Here is an 18,017-nt window from a genome sequence, read left to right as displayed (position 1 = left end):
GGTTTTAGGGAAGGGAAGCTCCCTTAATATTATCATGAAACCTCATGAAACGCCTTTGAAATAACATGAACTTTTTTGAAACGATCTGACATGTTCCTGAAACCAACGCACGCAAACACCCCCCGAAACTTCCTTAAAATTCTCCTTAAGAACCTCGAAAACCCTTGAAACTTTTCGAGGCGACTCTGAAACTCCATGTTATCTCCTGAAACACCCCTAAAAGCTTTCTTAGCTTAAGTTAAAAAACACAATAATACAAAGTTAAAAAAAAATCAAAAAGCTCTTATAACTCCCGGAAACGCTCCTGAAAAGCTTGAGACCACTTGAAACTTCCTTTAACTCTTAAAAATTCCCCACTCTCTGCAGCACCCAAAACCAAAATCTCCATAAAACTTCTTGACATGAAACTGAAATCCTTTGAAACATCCCTAAAGCACCCAAAATTTCTTCAAGTAGTTTTAAAAGACACCTTATGACCGCAAGAAACGCCCGTGAAACTTCTCTGAAACCGTTCTGAAATCCCCTGGAATGTCGCTGAATTCTCCTGGAAGTCCTTGAAAACCTTTAAAGTTCTTTGGAACCTCTTTGAAGTCTCTAGTTTCCCTTTGGGATGAACGTCATGAAATCCCGGCTAAATATTGCACAAGAACTTCAGATGCACGCATCTAAGAAAGTGAACTTCAAACAATATAGCGCATACAGTTCACTACTGGGCTATCGCACGAGTTTTCAAGAGTGCGAAAACGTAAATAAAAGTGCGCGATTGTAACAAATCAACTTGGTATGTTCAGAGCACTTATTCAGCATAAATCAAATAAATAGTTCGCCGAAGACATCAACTGGATATGGTGCAATCGCGTACTTTTATTAACGTTCTCGTACTTATGAAGACTGAGTGCGCAGTCCAGTGGTGCGCAATGCGACCAGATTGATATCGAAGGATGGCAGGATCGAGTTCTGGAGCGGTCGCCATTTGAAGGTTTTGTTAACCTCAAAATAATTCAAATACTGAAACGTTCATGCTTCCATTCAGCAAGAAAATTTAGTATCGATTTTTTAACTATGAATAGCACTGTATGCCATCATCGGTCACTATTTTTTGCAGGCGAAGAAAAAAACTTCAGATCGTAACCCAGATAACCCGGAATGGCATAAGAGTGCACGAATTGCATCGTATTAGGAACTATTTCAGATAATTATCGTATATATGAACGGCGGATCGGCAGTTTTAATCCCATATGATGTTATTTTTCAAACGTATTATTATGTGTCTGGTATAACTCGTATAAGCATACAAATCATTTTATATAAGGCATGATCACATCGCAATAAATAGCAATCTGATGTTTTATTGCGACGTATATACATTCTTCACTTGTATCAGTGTGTGAGCGAAGTCAAAAAGTATCAAATAAAGTCGCATAATTGCTAATTGCGATAATATACGTCCTTTACTTTATTATTTCAGTTTAACTCGTATTGATGTGTGAATAAAGTCACATAAATGTACAAGTAAACTCGTAATAGTAGTAGATTTGATATGTGATAGCAACGGAAGAGCTGCTATTCAACTGCAACAGCAGCAGTTCTTAAAAGCCACAAGAAAGTGAGCAACTATCACTGCGGTAACAAAGTCATCATTTTTGTTTTCAAACCTCTGGTAGTCAGCAGGAAGTGGTAGTTGAAACTGTGTGGGAACTAACGTTCCGTTGTTTTTACCTCCAGATAATTTGCAATATTTGCACAGCCCAGTTATCAACACGCAGACAACCAGGACTCGCATAAGAGTGCACGCTGTACATTGCATAAAGTACTATTTTAAACCACTATCGCACATATGTATGGCGGAGGGGAAATTTTCATCGCAAATGATGCTATTTTTTGAACTTATTACGTTGTCCCTACATAAACTCATACGAGGATACAAATAAACTTTTATAAGATACGACTACATTAAAGTAGACGATATTCAGAGGTTTTATTGCGATGAACTTTACGTAATCGCAAAAGCGTGCGAGTGAACTCGCAAAATGTCAATTGAACTCGCATTTATGTATACTGCGATGATTATACGACTTCATTTGGTTCTTCTTCGTATTCTTCTTCTTTATGACTCGACGTTCGCATTATTAATTGAAGGGCTTTTTTGCCTGCCATTACATGAATTTGTACATTGTGAGGCAAGTACAATGATACACTATGCCCAGGGAGTCGAAAAAAATTTCCCGACCGGAACGGGAATTGAACCCGCCTCTTTCCGGATTGGCAATTCATAGCCCTAACCACTAGGCTAACTGGAGACTTCACTTGGTACTGTTCTTATTATGTCAGTTTAACTCCTATTGGCGTATGAATAGAATCGCACAAAAGCTGAAATAAACTCGTTCAAGTGTACATACAAACTCGCATAAGCTAGATTCATGTTAACATAATGCGATTTGCAATGTGATAACAACGAAAGAGGTGCTGTTAGACTGTGGATACAGTGCCAAAAGGCTACAAGAATCCTTCAACATTCGACACTTGTTAAAACATTCGACACTTTTCACTACCTTCATTTCGCTATCGCAGTTGGGTGTTAGCTTGCTTTGTTACACTCGTGCGCAACCGTTACCTCTTACACACAACATGAGCGGTAGAACGAAGTTCAATAAATATAAGAAAGCGTCAAGTGAATGTCGTCTGACACGATGACATTTCTCTAATTCTAGCTTTTCGCAAAGATTTTCAGCCAATTCCGATTATGAATGTTAATATTAGTTTATTCTTGCATGTTGCTTTGAATACGGCACAACTTGACAAACACAGTTCTCATCATGGAGAAAGACAGGAATAACAAAAGCCGAACAGTCTCCCGAAGACGCTATCGTGGTGGAGTGCATTCGTTTGACATTTTCGTTACGTGCAGTAGTTTGATTGCTTGTTTGGCGAATGTCGGAGACAAAGGAGGCCGAATATCGACGAAAAGCTTCCAATGACTGTGATCTCTAACAAAACTGTCCTTCATTATGGTTACAAAGCAAGTTACAAAGTTATCTTTTTTGTTTTGTTGGCATGATAATCAATAATAAGTGGCGCTAGCCAGAGAGGGTTTCTGGCTCCTGATAGCCTGTCTTATACGCACAGCGCAGGTGAACCAAATGCATTCCAAAAAATACTGAGATTAGTTAGAATGTCATGATAAGTGATCAGCATGTTTCATCAAGAAGTGTTAGGTATTAGGTGTGAAATGTGGCTAGACAATCCAAAGGTCATTAGATGGATACGGAGGTGACAAGAATAGCTTTTTTTATATATTATTACGCCGCATAAGATCCTATCCCAAGTAACATTGCTAAGTCAAACAGACTAAAAGAGGTCCATCATAAAACCATAATAACAGGTAAAATGTTTTATGATGATTGTGAAAACTTCCCATAAGATGGTAATTGTATCTCAATCGCACCCCGTGATTAGCATAAGCGTTTTAAGTAATAAAGCATTGTTGTCAAGCCAATATTTAAGCATCGGCTTCATTTTTGTATGCATCAGTCACTTTTGGATGAACCCCGATATAAGTTTCACAGATAAAAACACAATACTCACAGAGCTGTGGATTGTAGTTCAAACACCTCACGCAATTCACATCCAATAATTAAACTAAAAAGGAGGATTTTATCCTTCAATTTGTACTATTGGATTGCTCAGGAGGGATGAGATACGATCCACTGCTACGTGAGAAGGCATTGATTGCAAAAGCAGTTACACCCTATTGAAATATTGGTACCGTAAACCGGGGTCAAATTGATCTTCGGGTCGAAATTGATCAGACGTTTTTCCGTTAGAAAATGCATATTTTCATTAGTTTCCTGTTAAGTATCGTGCTGTTGGAATCTGATACTTAATGCTATTTGTAAGGAAACTATTAAAAAGTTGCTCTATCTACTTCAAAAACGACTGATCAATTTCAACCCGGAGATCAATTTGACCCCGGTTTACGGTACCGCTATTGCATGGTCATAAACTTCATTATTAAATTTGGTGTCTGAGAATCTTCGACCCAGCTGCCTGCGGTTAAAAATGAAATAGCAAACTTGCGTATCATGCCTCGAGCATGTGTGATTGCCAATAATACATTCGGCGTCTTGTCCACTGTTGATTCTACAATGTTCATAACTGACTTACTTCATATGTAATTGTTTGTTCCACATTGTCCATTGTACAAGTGCTTACCTGAAGAGAGCAGAAGAGAAAGAGTGAGTAAGAAAAATATTGTTAGTTGAACAATACATTGAAATTAAGGAAATAATAAAATATCATTTTATACTATTAAATATTGTGGCATTATTTCCACACAATAAGTGATGACTGTATTTAGCAAACGCATTTTTTTCAGTATATCCATAACTTCAAACAAAAAACACAATATCCAGTTCTACATACAATGTATTTCATCCCGCGGTAGCATGCACCCTCTGGCAAAAAAAAAACGTGACACATAAGTGAACCTTACCTAGCAAATAGCAAAACAAACATACATCCTTCCGCTCATGTAGGTACGATCCGAACACGAGTGACTGAACTGATAGACCAGGAAAAAAACAGCATCGAATCTGAATCCCAACAAGACTTAATAGGAGAACGACAGGTAGTTCGATGGTGGTGCAGTCGATAGCTTTTCCGTCTAGTCGCATCATCGTCCAATTTTTTGCTTTCAACACCAGCATTTCATTTCGTTGAAGTGTGGTTTCGATTCTTGTTTCGACTGTTCCAGAGTGGAATCAAAAATTGATCAGCCGATAATGGACGGTGGCGGTCTAGTAATCGATGAGTTTTGACAAGATGACACCGTGCATCTTGTGCACTGTTTTGATGGTAGTTTCCATTTTAGTAGTGGAGGTCGTTGCGAATCAACAAACACCATGGATTGTGACGATACATCAGCGGTGGAGCAACAGTAGCGAGATGCTCGTCGAGAAACCATGTCGAGGAGTGTTGGTCGATAGCAGTAGGGTGTTGACGGTGAATTCTTGCGTCCGTACCGGGTGTCCAGGAGTGGAACTGGTTGTAGAGAGTTACTGCGGAGTACCGGATAGGATGGTGTTCAATGTGACAGAACATCCAACGGCGGATCTTGCAATCGTAAGATGTTTGAGGGAATTCTTGGAATAATGAAGGTTTAAATGAAGTTCTTCCATAGCTTTTCGTAGATGTCCCATTTCCGGTCAATGGATCGTTGGTAGACTTCCCAGATTCAGGAAGGAAGCCTTCCAACTCCAGCGTGGCCTCCTTGGATACGATGTCCGGTATGCAAGAAGTTCCTCTATTTCCAGACGATCCTTGTCTCAACACTCGCGACACAACTCCACAAGACAAACTCTTCATCGTCTCCAAGTGCGACACAGTCCCAGGAAGTCCGTTATTCCACCATCAAAACAGTAATGGCACTGTCCTCATGGCCCTAGTATCGTCAATTCCGTCCAACTGCCACACCACACCATGTCGCATCCATCTAACGGACATTTCCCGTCACCGCGAATGGCTCGCGACCGAACTAAGGGACCAAGAACCAGCCCCCTCCATCAAACTCCCGAAAATCCCAGCCACCGTGGTCTTCAGCTTCCTGAAACTGCTGGCCGTGGTCAGCTCCCTCGGTGGTATATCGTTTGCCTTTTGCTGTGTCATGTTTCTGATCTCCAACTAATAAATTATCACTCCCGGGACGGACCGGCCCCGCTAATCCACTTCCCGTTTTGGGGTTTGGTTGGTGGATCGGTGTATTTATCCACTCCGTTTTGCTCTAACGTAGTGGGTAGGCAGGCAGGCATATCATCAAACAGGAGTTCCCGGCGGTGTGTATTGTTTACCTTGCCAACCACCACGCTGCGGTCAAAAGTCAGCTGAACCCGAGACAAAAAAAACCACGCTGGCAGAAGAATGTGTGGTCTGGTCGCGTATGGTGAACATGTGAGTTTCCCAACCCTTCAACGGCTCTTGGGCATTTCAGTAACTGTGATGCCAGATAGTGAGTTATTTAGAAAACCACTTATGGATATCTTTAGAAATTCCTCCATGGATTCCAATCAAAAAAATGTTCAGGTATTTCTTGGGAAACTCTTCCAGCGATTCCTTCAAAAATCAGCCAGGGAACATTTTCTAAAAATTCGTCAGGAATCCTTTGGAGATTTCTCTAAGAATTCCTTCAAGAAATCTTCCAGGATTCTTTTACATAGTACATTCATAGCTACCTTTAAAATTTTCTTCGAAGATTTTTCAAATTTATCTCTAAAATTTATTAATGAACTCTATTCCATGAATTCCTCCTGAAATTTCCTCATGGATTTATTTAGAAATTTCTCCAGAAATTCCATTCAGAAACTCTCACTCGGATTTCTTCCGAAAGTTCTTCCAAGACATATTCCATGAGTTCCTTAAGAAATTCCTTTCAACTTTGTTTCAGAATTTTCTCCAGAGGATCCTCTTGGAATTTACAGCAATTCCACTAGATTAGCATCTCTGGGTTTCCTCAGAAGATAGTCCATAGATTCTTTCAGAAATCTGTACGAGAGTTCGCTTAGGAAATCATCCGCGGATTTCTTCAAAAAATCTAAAGTTCAGAAATTTTCAAGAATTCATTTGGAGAATATTCCGCAGTCTCCTTCAGAAATTCTTCCAAAGTTGTTAACTTAAGAAATTCTACACACTACGAAAAAATCAAAATTATTCGTGACGTAAATTTATTGCACAAAACGTAAACAATTTAATGACGTAAATTTATCGGTCTTCTGTCTTAATAATACGTCATTCTTGTAAAATTAAGTTCGATGTGACGTAAACAATTTGTGAATCGTGCATCATTACGTTTCATATGACTTAATATTCAGTTAAATGTGACAGAAAATTACGTCACTTGGACGCTTAAATTTACGTCATATGTGTTGCTTGAATATGTGCATCTAGAGTGACGGAAATTTACATGATTTTTTTGATAAAGTGTGTAGGAATTCCTTAAGAAATTTCCCTGGAGTTTTTATGAGATACCTCATTAAATACGTCCAAGGACTCTTTTAAGATATCTTCTATGTTTTTGCCTTTCTCGTTCACCTTAGTGAACTGAAAGGCTATATGTTCACTCAAAAAAAAAAATTTCGATAGGAGGCTCGGAGGGTCAAGTCACATATACCAATCAACTCAGTTCGACGAATTGAGATGATGTCTGTATGTGTGTATGTATGTGTGTCTGTGAACAAAATAAGTTCACTCACTTTTAAGGCACTTCCCATTGGCCGATTTTTCGGATTATAGCTCGAATCGAACCGGAATTTTACCGCATTGTTTGCTATTGAAAATGATTCGGATCGGTCAAGGCGTTTCGGAATTATGGCCAATTTAGTGATCCGGACCAGCATTTTTCACCCGAGCAACAGGTGTAACAGCCTGCTTAAGTTGGTGCGCGACGACCGCGACGACGGACGCCGCAGCCCGCAGCACACCACGAGAACGAAAGTAAGAGAGAATGTGAGAGAAAACGACGACGACGAAAGAGCGGCGCTAACGTGCTGGTGCTATACATATAAGCAAAAAAAAGCCTAGAGTTGTCACCCATCACTAACGAACCACGTATGAGTTTGATGATGGCAACATGTCCTGCTATTTCATAGTTTTCTTTTCAACAGGGGAACCATTACACTAAACGAAAGCCTCATCCCGAAATCGACTGCTTTGTCAGACCAACCAGTCCAAATTAGCAGACTCGTGTTTTGGAATGACGAATCAGTCGTACGACAATCAGCCTGAAAGCGAACGACAATCATCTCATTCGCGAAAGAGTCGACGCACGCTGTTTGAATGAAAGTTAGTTGGAAAACGAGGGCAACACAGATGCGTCAAACTTATTCATCGATAGCGTAACAATTTCCTTGATCGTTATGCTCGCGAGTCGCGACGTTGATTTTTTTTTTGTTGCATCCTAATGTTGGACATGGTATCGTTTGTGAAAAGGGTGCCCGCAAGGGTACCCTGATCACTACTTAGCATATCATTTTAGAAAGAATGACGATATTTTTTTTATATCAATCGCTAAAAAACGAGGTTTCTTGACCATATGGTCAGCATTCGATTTTCATATGGCTGTCATCCGATTTTAGGAAGACATCATTCGGTCGGTGGGCCATACGGTTTCCGACTGATTGTCGTTAAGGGGCGCGATCGAATCGCTTATCAGTCGATTTCGGGCGGGGGTTTTCGTTCAGTGTAAGGAGATCATCCAGGATCCACCAGCCCGTCCCAAATTCTCAAAAATCATGTTTTGGGACCGTTCATAAACCACGAAGACTTTATGGGGTCTACGCTCCATACAAATTTCAAAACTTTTGTATGGACAAAAGTCTATGAGGGGGGGGGGCGGTCTGAAATGACCAAATTTTTGTATACGTGGTTTATGAACAGCCCCTTCGGAATGACGAATCAGTCGTACGACCGATTGACCCCTCCTCCTAAAGTAATACGTCATCGAAATGGGACAACTGGCATGGATACCCAGCGCTTCGACGCCGACCCAAACCCACCTGAGTGCATGGGCTGGGTGAAGGAGGCTGACCGAGCATAGTACCCACCTCACTGTCATTCATGGTTCGATAGCGATGGCGATGCTAAGTGACGGGCAGTGTTGCCACATTTAAATCTGTATTTTGCCTTTCAAAAATCTTCATAATCTGTATCACCATTTTTTGTCAAAAATCTGTATGAAATCTGTAATATTTCGCGAAAAATCTGTTTGAAATTCTGTAAGTTTTTGAAAAATCTGTATAATCTGTATCATTTCCTAAAATCTGTATATATTGGTATACAGAATTCTGTATGAAAAGTTGCAAGAAAATCTGCATGATTACAGAAAAATCTGTATATGTGGCATCCCTGGTGACGGGACGGACGGGAGGCAGCCGAAGGTTTTCGTTTTAAATTACGTTCCTATACACTGAACGAAAACCCCATCCCGAAATCGACTGATTTGTCCGACCATTCAGTCCAAATAATCATAATCGTGTTTTGGAATGACGAATCAGTCGTATAGCAATCATCCTAAAATCGTATGACGATCATCTCATTCGAGTATGAGTCGACGCACGCAGGGCGAATGAACATTGATTGCAAAGCGAAGACAACACAGTTGCGCCGCACATATGTGTCGATAGCGTAACCAGTTCCTTGATCACGCTGGCCGTCGCCGTCGGTCGCCAGCGACACGAAGACTCGAGCCGGTCGGACAGAAGAGACCGCGCCGCCGACGATCGACCTCTTTCGCATCGCAACAACCGGGTGACAAGCACGTGTCATCCAAAACAGCCGCTGGAGGCAATTTTGTGGCAATCGGCCGAAACTGTAGTTCAGAAATTTACAGATACTGCCTTCACTGAAAGGCGGCTTGCAGTTGAAATTACTATTCTGAGGGTCAACTTAAATGCACAACGCCACTTGATTTGTGCAGACTGATTTTCGTTTCATCTCAACAGATTTATGTTTTCAATTCTACCATGGACCCGATTTACAATTAAAAAAAGTGTCTGTTGGCAGCCGGATTCGAACCAAGAACCTTGAGATCACCAGGCCCGCACGCTACCACTCGGCTATCGAACCGGTTGATAAGTAAGGAAACAAAACGCACACAAGAAGCGTTTGTTGGTCGATGATCACGTTTTGCCATGGTAAATTTGAAAACATTTGTGTGCTCGTCATTACCGCAAGCTGTCTATCAGTGTTTCCGCGTTTCGTCGCGAAACTGGGCCTAGTTTTGAAGTGCATCCCACCAAGGTATTTACATATTCTAAGGTAGTCTTAGATGTCAAAACTGGCTGAGCGGCCATTATTTTTTCACAGTGAGAAATTCTGAAAACAAATCCCCCGCCACCTCAAACACCCACACGCTAAGAAAATGTTACTCTAAAATGAGTAAGATTCACACAAAACTGAGCTAAACTGGAACACCTCAAAAAATGAGTAAATTGCATTTCCAGCGATAGCGCTGGCCCAAGTGTAAAAATTCAACCAATTTAGGCCGTATAACATTCTTCACATCAGCAAGAATATTATACGACTCCAGGACTGATGAGATTTTCGCACTTCGCTATCGCTGGAAAAAAAATTTACTCATTTTTGAGTTGTCCCACTTTAGCTCCAAAATGGGTGAATTTTCTGACCGTGCAGTAGAATTTAAGTAATTTTTCGCTTCCAAATCATATAGCCTTCAGTACACGCTTTGCCAAGTGTACAAACTTTTCCGCACGCATCAACCAACATCAAAGCAAACGCTTGACATTTCCGATGTTTTGTCAATGTTGCGACCGCTGTTGGTCTGCTGGGTTATGCGCAGTGATGCCACATACACAGATTTACCTAGAATTACAGATTTTTTTTCCATATTTTTCCTACAGATATCTGTGATCACAGACCACAGATTTTTGCGACAATAAAGATTTTTTAAAGATTTCTAGGCTTTAAATAAATCTTGGAATCGATATCGAATAATAAGCTTCATTTTCTTACTTATACCTGTTTGATTCAGGCCCATCTTACGTTTCACCAAATCAAAATATCTCATACAAAACTGCGAAGGGCAAGGGCAATCGTCAATATATTTTATACTGGCAAACCTCTACTGAATGTTTGAGATTTTTTCATGGCAGTTCCCAAGGAACTCCTGGATAAATTCCCAAGAATTTCTTGGAGAAAATCCCGAGAAACCCCTGGAAGAACTCCTGGAGGAATTCTCGAGCAACTTCTGAAGAAATAACAGAGAAATTCCTGGAGAACTCCTGCGGAAATTCCCAGAGAATGAATGAATTTCCTGGGAACTCCTGGAAAAAATTGCCGAGGAACTCCTGGGAGAATTTCCTTAAACTGCTATAGAAATTTCAGAAGAACTCCTGGAGAAATTCTCGCAGAAGTTTTGGGCGTATCCTTGAGGAACTCTTCGAAGTATTTCCGAGAAATTCCAGGATGAATTGCTTATAGGAACTTCTGGTTGATTTTCTGAAGAACTCCTGGATGACATTTCTTTAATTTCCTGGAGAAATTTGCCAGGTACTTCTTTCAGTATTCCTGATGAACTCCTGAAGAAATTCTTGAGGCATTCCTACAAGATTTCTCGAGGAACTTCTACAATATTTCCCAAGAAATTCTTGGAGGAGTTCTCGAAGAACTTTTTAATGAAATCCTGGGAAATACCTGGGTGGATTTTCGAGGAACTCCTACAATATTTCCTAAGACACTGCTGGGGAAATCACCGAGAATCTCCTTTAGGAATTCTTGGAGAGCTCCTGGGGGAATTTCCGGAAAATTTCTGCAGGATTCCTCTGGGAACTGTGAAGGAATTTTCGTGGCTTAGTAAAAATATTCTGGAAAAAATCTCAGGGAAATCCTGGAAGGATGCATGCACAATTGCCGGAAGACTTCTTGTGGAAGTACTGGATGATTTCCCGATGAATTCCTGAAGCTGATTTTGTGGAAATCCTAGGAGGAAATTCCGAAAACGCATTCGTGGGGAATTCCTTCGGGAGTTCTCCTAAAATTCCTGGAAGTACTTCTGGGGAAGCCATGGAGGGATTTCCAGATAATTCCTAGAGAAAATTCGCGGAGAAATCCTGAAGTAATTCATGGTCTTGCAATTGTTGGGGATCCCTGGGAGCTTCAGGGAGAATACTTTGGGATCTCCTGGAGGAATTCCCGGGGAACTTCTGGAGAGTTTCTAGAATAGTTATCAAAATCAGATTATTGTTAGGTATAAAGACTAAATATCGACAAGAATAAACGTATTTTAATCAGTTCCTCCGCAATATAATTGATTTTAGCCAACATAAAGCGCAGTGAGAACGTAGCATAAGGCTGCCATCATAAGTATAAGAACACTTTAAAGAACTTTGCAGCTTTAATTTCAAACAGTGGCATCAAGACCATCTCGACATCCTCAAAGAGACTTATTGGACCCAAAACATCATTTTTCGAAGTTATGTAATTCATTTCTGAATGTAATAACAATTTTATGCAATTCAGTATCATACTTTATATTTTATATAACTCATTTTGGTATCATAATGGCCAATTTTTCCGAACTGGCTCATTATGCCACTGAAATGAGTTGCATAATGAAAAATAGTTGTATAATGTTCATAATTGCAGCATTTGCACATCACAGATTTCATGCAAGATTTTTAAAATTAACTACAGATAATTAAGATTTATTGGGCCAAAATCACAGATGAAAACCAACAAAAATGTGGCGCGAGCGGAAATATTTGCACACTTGGCAAAGCGTGTACTGATGGCTTATGAATTTGAAATATTTATTCAGTATAATCGAGCTAGTATTTGCTATTATGGTATAATTTGGCCTATACTCGAAAAGGTGAAATTCTCGCGCTCACAATCAGTATCATACGGGCGTATCTACAATGATCGATTTCACTTCATCGATTTTCTCTTGAATAATAACTTGACCGTCAAATCTTGTTCGGTTGTTTTTGTTTTGGATGCTAGTCCTAGTTCTCCTTCACCGAAACACACCAAGAGATCATCAGAATATTGGTCGTATTTCCCGGGATAATCCGAAGAGAAAATCGATGAAGAGAAATGATCATTGTAGATACGCCTGTATGATAATAAACGCGAGAATTAAAAATTCGGTTAGTCTCCGTGCAATCTGTGACCACCAAATAGGGAATCGCGCCACTTGGGCGGTGGCTTCTATTTTCGTCTGTTTTCCACTATAACTCAGTCAAATTTGAACCAATTGACACAATTTTTGGATTGCAGTGAGATAGGTATTAGCGTGGTTCAAAAAATCATTTTTGCTCCACACCGCTTATTCGATTCCTATCCAGATTATATGCCTTCTCCCAAAATTTGAGCTCATTTGGTTGAAAATTGAGACTGCACAAGCCCTTCAAAGTTTGTATGGGAATTACTATGGGAAAACGATGTTTTTCATTCAATCCACCGTATCATTTCCCCAAGTGCCCTAGTGGGTTAGTCGAGCCTTGGTTATCCTAGGCTACTTTATCAGCTACAACTTTGCCGAAGACCGCATTCAAATCGGAAGCCTCATTAATTAGTTACCGATTTTTATCCAGAATCGAAAGTTTGTCCAGTTGGATACAAATCGATAACTAATAAATGAGGCGTCCGATTTGAATGTGGTCTTCAGCAAAGTTGTAGCTGATAGAGTAGCCTAGGATAACCAAGGGTCGACTAACCCACTAGGGCACTTGGGGAAATGCTACGGTGGATTGAATGAAAAACATCGTTTTCCCATAGTAATTCCCATACAAACTTTGAAGGGCTTGTGCAGTCTCAATTTTTAACCAAATGAGCTCAAATTTTGGGAGAAGGCATATAATCTGGATAGGAATCGAATAAGCGGTGTGGAGCAAAAACGATTTTTTGAACCACGCTAATAGGTATATGTAGTACCTACCCGTGTACAACACTTCAAGTCAATTGGTTCAAAATTGACTGAGTTATAGTGGAAAACAGACGAATATAGAAGCCACCGCCCAAGTAGCAGGGTTGCCACATCTAAATCTGTATTTTGCCTTCCAAAAATCTTTTTCATCTGTACCAGCATTTTTTTCCGAAAATCTGTATTATTTTATGGAAAATCTGTATGAAATTGTTTAAGTCTTTGGAAAATCTGTATAATAATCTGTATCCTTTTTAAAAATCTGTAATATTGGTATACAGAATTCTGCATAAAAATCAACGAAAAAATCTATATGATTACAGAAACATCTGTATATGTGGCATCCCTGCCAGGTAGCGCGATCCCCTAGTTCCCTTGAAAATGAGGAAACAACTGAATACACAGAACATATTGACATCATCACATTCATGCATGGATCGTTAGTGATGGATGATAACTACACGATTCGATTTTGCATACTTTCGACTGCAGTAAAACCCACTTGAAATTGAAAACCATATACATATGAATCACCTTAATTTTGTACACTATTTATGAATCACCATGTTGATCAAATGAGTGATCCATAAACTGTGGTCATTTTTGCCGATTCATAAATTGTGGGGTCACTGTACAATTTATAATACGATACAGTGCGAAATTTCCAATAACTTTTTTTTGGAGTTTCACTATGCTTCCAAGCAGGCTTCCAAGCGGGTTTCACTTAATCCATGAAAATCCCCTGAAAAAATAATTTGCGAACGGTTACTTGACTTTTTCCAGTGAAATTGAAATGTAATTTCCTCTAATTCATTCATTAATAATGATCATTCTAGTTGCCGGCATCCTAAAGTTCAATGTGTTTTCTTCCAATTATTGAAAACGTTAAATCAAATAACATTGTAGAAGCTATGCTATGATTTTTTTAAATTATTGATCAAATATGTGTTTTTCAGTTTTTCGGGGTAAACCCGTTACGGGAAAAATGCGCCACGAAATGTAACACGCCAAAAAATAACGTGGTTTGAGTGTTGCATGCATCACGGCGTTTACTCGACGTTATTGCTGCAGCTAATAACGCAATTAATGCACATTTGAAAGGTTCTGATTTTCGTCTCTGTGTTACTATAGTCATAATTCAAACGCCAACGGCTGTTTTGGAGTTACGGCGAAGGCCGGCGCATTTTGCCCCAAAAGTACTCGCGATTCTGGACTACAAAATCTTGCACAAATAATAAATTTTGCGAGTAAGCAAAGAGATTTTCACATCAAGTTTTACAACTTTGCTCCATTTCGATCTGCAAATCAGCGGAAAAACTTTTCGCATTCAGAAATGGCTGAAATCGGTTTTTAATTTTAATATTTTATTAGTTGGTAAAATTACAAGTTTTATTGGTTAAGATAGAAAATTAAAAATGCTATCGATTAGTGTAAACATGTCATATGAAAAATTATGTTATCAGGGAGATATTAAGGTGGGTCGTTGTACCTCGGTAGCGCGTATTAAACTGATTTTAAGCTCTTAATCTTCCTTTTGCATCACGTTGGGAACAGGTCGCTGGCAGGGTTGCCAAATTTAAATCTGTATTTTGGCCTTCCAAAAATCTGTATCATCTGTATGACTACTTTTTCCGAAAATCTGTATGAAATCTGTATTATTTTACGGAAAATCTGTATGAAATTCTGTAAGTTTTTGAAAAATCTGTATAATCTGCATCCTTTTCCAAAAATCTGTAATATTGGTATACAGAATTCTGTATGATAAGCTGCGAAAAAATCTGTATAATTACAGAAAAATCTGTATATTTGGCATCCCTGGTCGCTGGCGTGGTGTACGGTTTGGGTCAAAAATGACCCTAATGCCAAAGGAGTGGTAAACCAGGTAGTATTGTTACAAAAATATTCTTAAGATACCACATTGTTTAAGCTGCACATCACTCACGTAGGGAAAAAATTACATTCAATGCAGCAAACTAGCCGCCGCCGTTTAGCTATTTCACCGAGTTTGATGGTACACTCTTAAATCGCGCTCTAGCAATCGCTAGAATGAAACCGACACGACAATTCATATAGGATGTGTGTTCCATCATTAGTAATCTTACGCTCCCATATTCATCCTATTCGAAAATAAGCGAGTACCTATCTTCTGGAACAGGTTCGTTGACATTTTCCGGTGCTAAACAGGGTGTACATGATGAGTGTGATAATTGTTGGAAAACGACGATATAAACAGCTAAAATTACGTTCAGAAATGCCAAAAATTACGTCAGAGGATATTACAAATTTATCTGCTGTGTATATTTTGCATGGAAAACATGTCATGATTTAAAAAATGATGCCTCAATATTAAATACGGCGATTGTTTTCTAGAATTTATTCTCTGAAACCAAGTAAAATGGTTCTCCTTGGACAAAGTCAGGTATCATACCAAGACAAGGTTCACTAAGTTCCCATAAAATGATAAAGTTGGGGAAGATATTCGGAATTATAAAAAAAACCACAATTGAAATTTCGATCATGCTCATATAAAATATATCCATATTGAGTGGACTTAATTTATCACTTGTGTTTTGTTGAAAGGATACTTTATGGCACGAGAAAGGCACCATCACCGCTAGGTGGATTAATTAGGGTTTTTTTTCAAAATATTTCCATGGATTCCTTCAGAATTTACTGCAAGAATTCGGTCCTAAAATTCACCTAGGTTTTTTCTCAAAAATTCTTTCAGTATTTTTTTTTTCAAAAATACTTCCAGCGATTTTTTTTTCAACTCTTGCTAAAGGAATTTCTACGATTTCTCTTTTAAATTCTATCAGTGATTACTTTTAAAATTTGTCTTTGGATTCGTTTAAAAAAATCCTTGGAAATTTCTTCAGGATCCCTTCAGTGATTCTTCAAATAAACTCTCCCAGAGACTTCATTAGAATTTCGAACAGGTATTCGAGAAGTTCATCAGAACTTTGTTCAAACATTGCTTTACAGTTTCTAATGAAAATTGCAGCAGGAATGTGTCCAGAAAATTCTTCAGGAAATTGTCCATAATATACAGCAGGAATTCCTCCAGAGATACATAGTTTCTTGCAATACTACTTTCAGTGAATCAGGCAGACAACTTCTTTAGGATTTCCTCCTGTTATTTCAACATGCATTTCCCCAGAAGTTTCTCCGACATTTCTTCTAAAGATAACTCTATAAATTTCTCCACGAATTCCTCAGGAAATTCATTCAGAAATATTTTCTTTTGAATCTTGTCAGGAATTCTTTTAAGACCTGTTGAGGTGGTCTTTACAGAAATAATTCTAGGCTTTACTCCAAGAATTTCTGCAAGAACTCGTTTAGAAATACGTACGTAGATTGCTTCAGGAATACTATAAGGAAATACTCCTTAAATATTATTAATGAGTTTCTACGGGAATTTTCCTAACAAATCCAGAATTCCTTTTCCATAAATCCCAACAACGGTTTATCGAGAAGTTTTACCATGAATTTCTACAGAAACTCCTCCTGGAATTCTTTCAAGCATTTCCCTGGAATTTCTTCAGATATTTCTCCAGAAATTCATTCAAAAGTACTTCCTTAGATATCTACGTGTATTCAACTGGAGATTTCTTCAGAGATTTCTTCAAAGATTGGTTTCAAAAATTTCTGCTCGAACTCGTTCAAAAACATTTTCAGATTGTTTTAAGAATTTAAGAATTTCTTCAGATTTTTTCAATAGGTTTTCTATGGAGTTTTTATTTTCTCAGAAACATTCTGCAGAGATTCCATCTCAATTTTTTTCCAAAAGTTCCAAAATATTTTTTATAAATTCCTACTGCGGTTCGTCAGAAATACTTTCTGGGAGCTCATCAGGGATTCCGGCAAGAACTTTTCAGATATTCCTCGATGATTTTTTTCAAAAATTTTTGAAAAATTGCATGAAATATTACTGAAACAATACTTGGGAGAATCCCTGAAGAAATCTCTGAAAAAAAATCTTTGCGATACATTTGGCGATTCCCAGAAACAGTTTTTCAAAAAATTCTGGGAAGATTCTGGAAACAAAACATCCTAAAAAAAATGAAGTTACATATGTAGTATATTCATAAGATACCTTCTTAATTACAAGGAAAAATACTTGAGAAATTTCTGAAGGGATTTCTGAGTGACTTTTGACGATATCCGTTGATGAATATCTGTAGATATTATTAACAAAATGTCCATTAAAATTGCGGACAAAGGTACTTGCGGAATTCTTTCGAAATTATTGAAATTATCCTTGACGAATTCATGGAGATACTGAAAGAATCTCTGTTTCGAAAAAAAAAAACCAAAGGAACTCCAGGAGAACCACAAATTGCTGGTTATTACAAATTTAAATTGTGTATCGTCAAGTAATGCGAGATTTCTGCAAGATTTTTTTTTTGAAAAGATCCCAAAAGGTACATCTAACCAAATTGTCTAAGGAATTATCGAAGGAATATTTTTTCTTATAACTCATCGCTGAATTATCAGAAAACTCTTCAATGGACTTAAGATAAATTCTGGTATGGATTTTTGAGGAATATCCTCAGATGGAGTTTCCTGTTTTCTTGCGAATGATTAA

General features: G+C 38.6%; 2 protein-coding genes across 3 annotated transcripts in view; one reads left to right on the top strand and one right to left on the bottom strand.

Annotated features, from left to right (window-relative positions):
- Positions 1–18,017, bottom strand: part of LOC109427965 (rho GTPase-activating protein gacGG-like) — a 456,067-nt gene that overhangs the window by 213,598 nt on the left and 224,452 nt on the right. The gene's annotated exons all lie outside the window — the stretch shown is intronic.
- On the top strand, positions 4,333–6,534 carry LOC115268715 (uncharacterized). Its single transcript, XM_029876839.2, has 2 exons — positions 4,333–5,121; positions 5,180–6,534. The coding sequence occupies exons 1-2, from the start codon at positions 4,807–4,809 to the stop codon at positions 5,681–5,683; spliced, it is 819 nt and encodes a 272-aa protein (XP_029732699.2). The 5' UTR covers positions 4,333–4,806; the 3' UTR covers positions 5,684–6,534.

Source organism: Aedes albopictus, chromosome 3 (genome assembly GCF_035046485.1).
Source record: "Aedes albopictus strain Foshan chromosome 3, AalbF5, whole genome shotgun sequence".
NCBI classification, from domain to species: Eukaryota; Metazoa; Arthropoda; class Insecta; order Diptera; family Culicidae; genus Aedes; species Aedes albopictus.
Note: the sequence above shows the minus strand (reverse complement) of the source record. Positions and strands in the feature narration are given on the sequence as shown.

Coding starts and splice junctions, on each gene's coding strand:
- LOC115268715 (XM_029876839.2), top strand. CDS start 4,807: ATGAGTTTTGACAAGATGACACCGTGCATCTTGTGCACTGTTTTGATG. Junction 5,122..5,179: donor CAACGGCGGATCTTGCAATC/GTAAGATGTTTG, acceptor GTTCTTCCATAG/CTTTTCGTAGATGTCCCATT.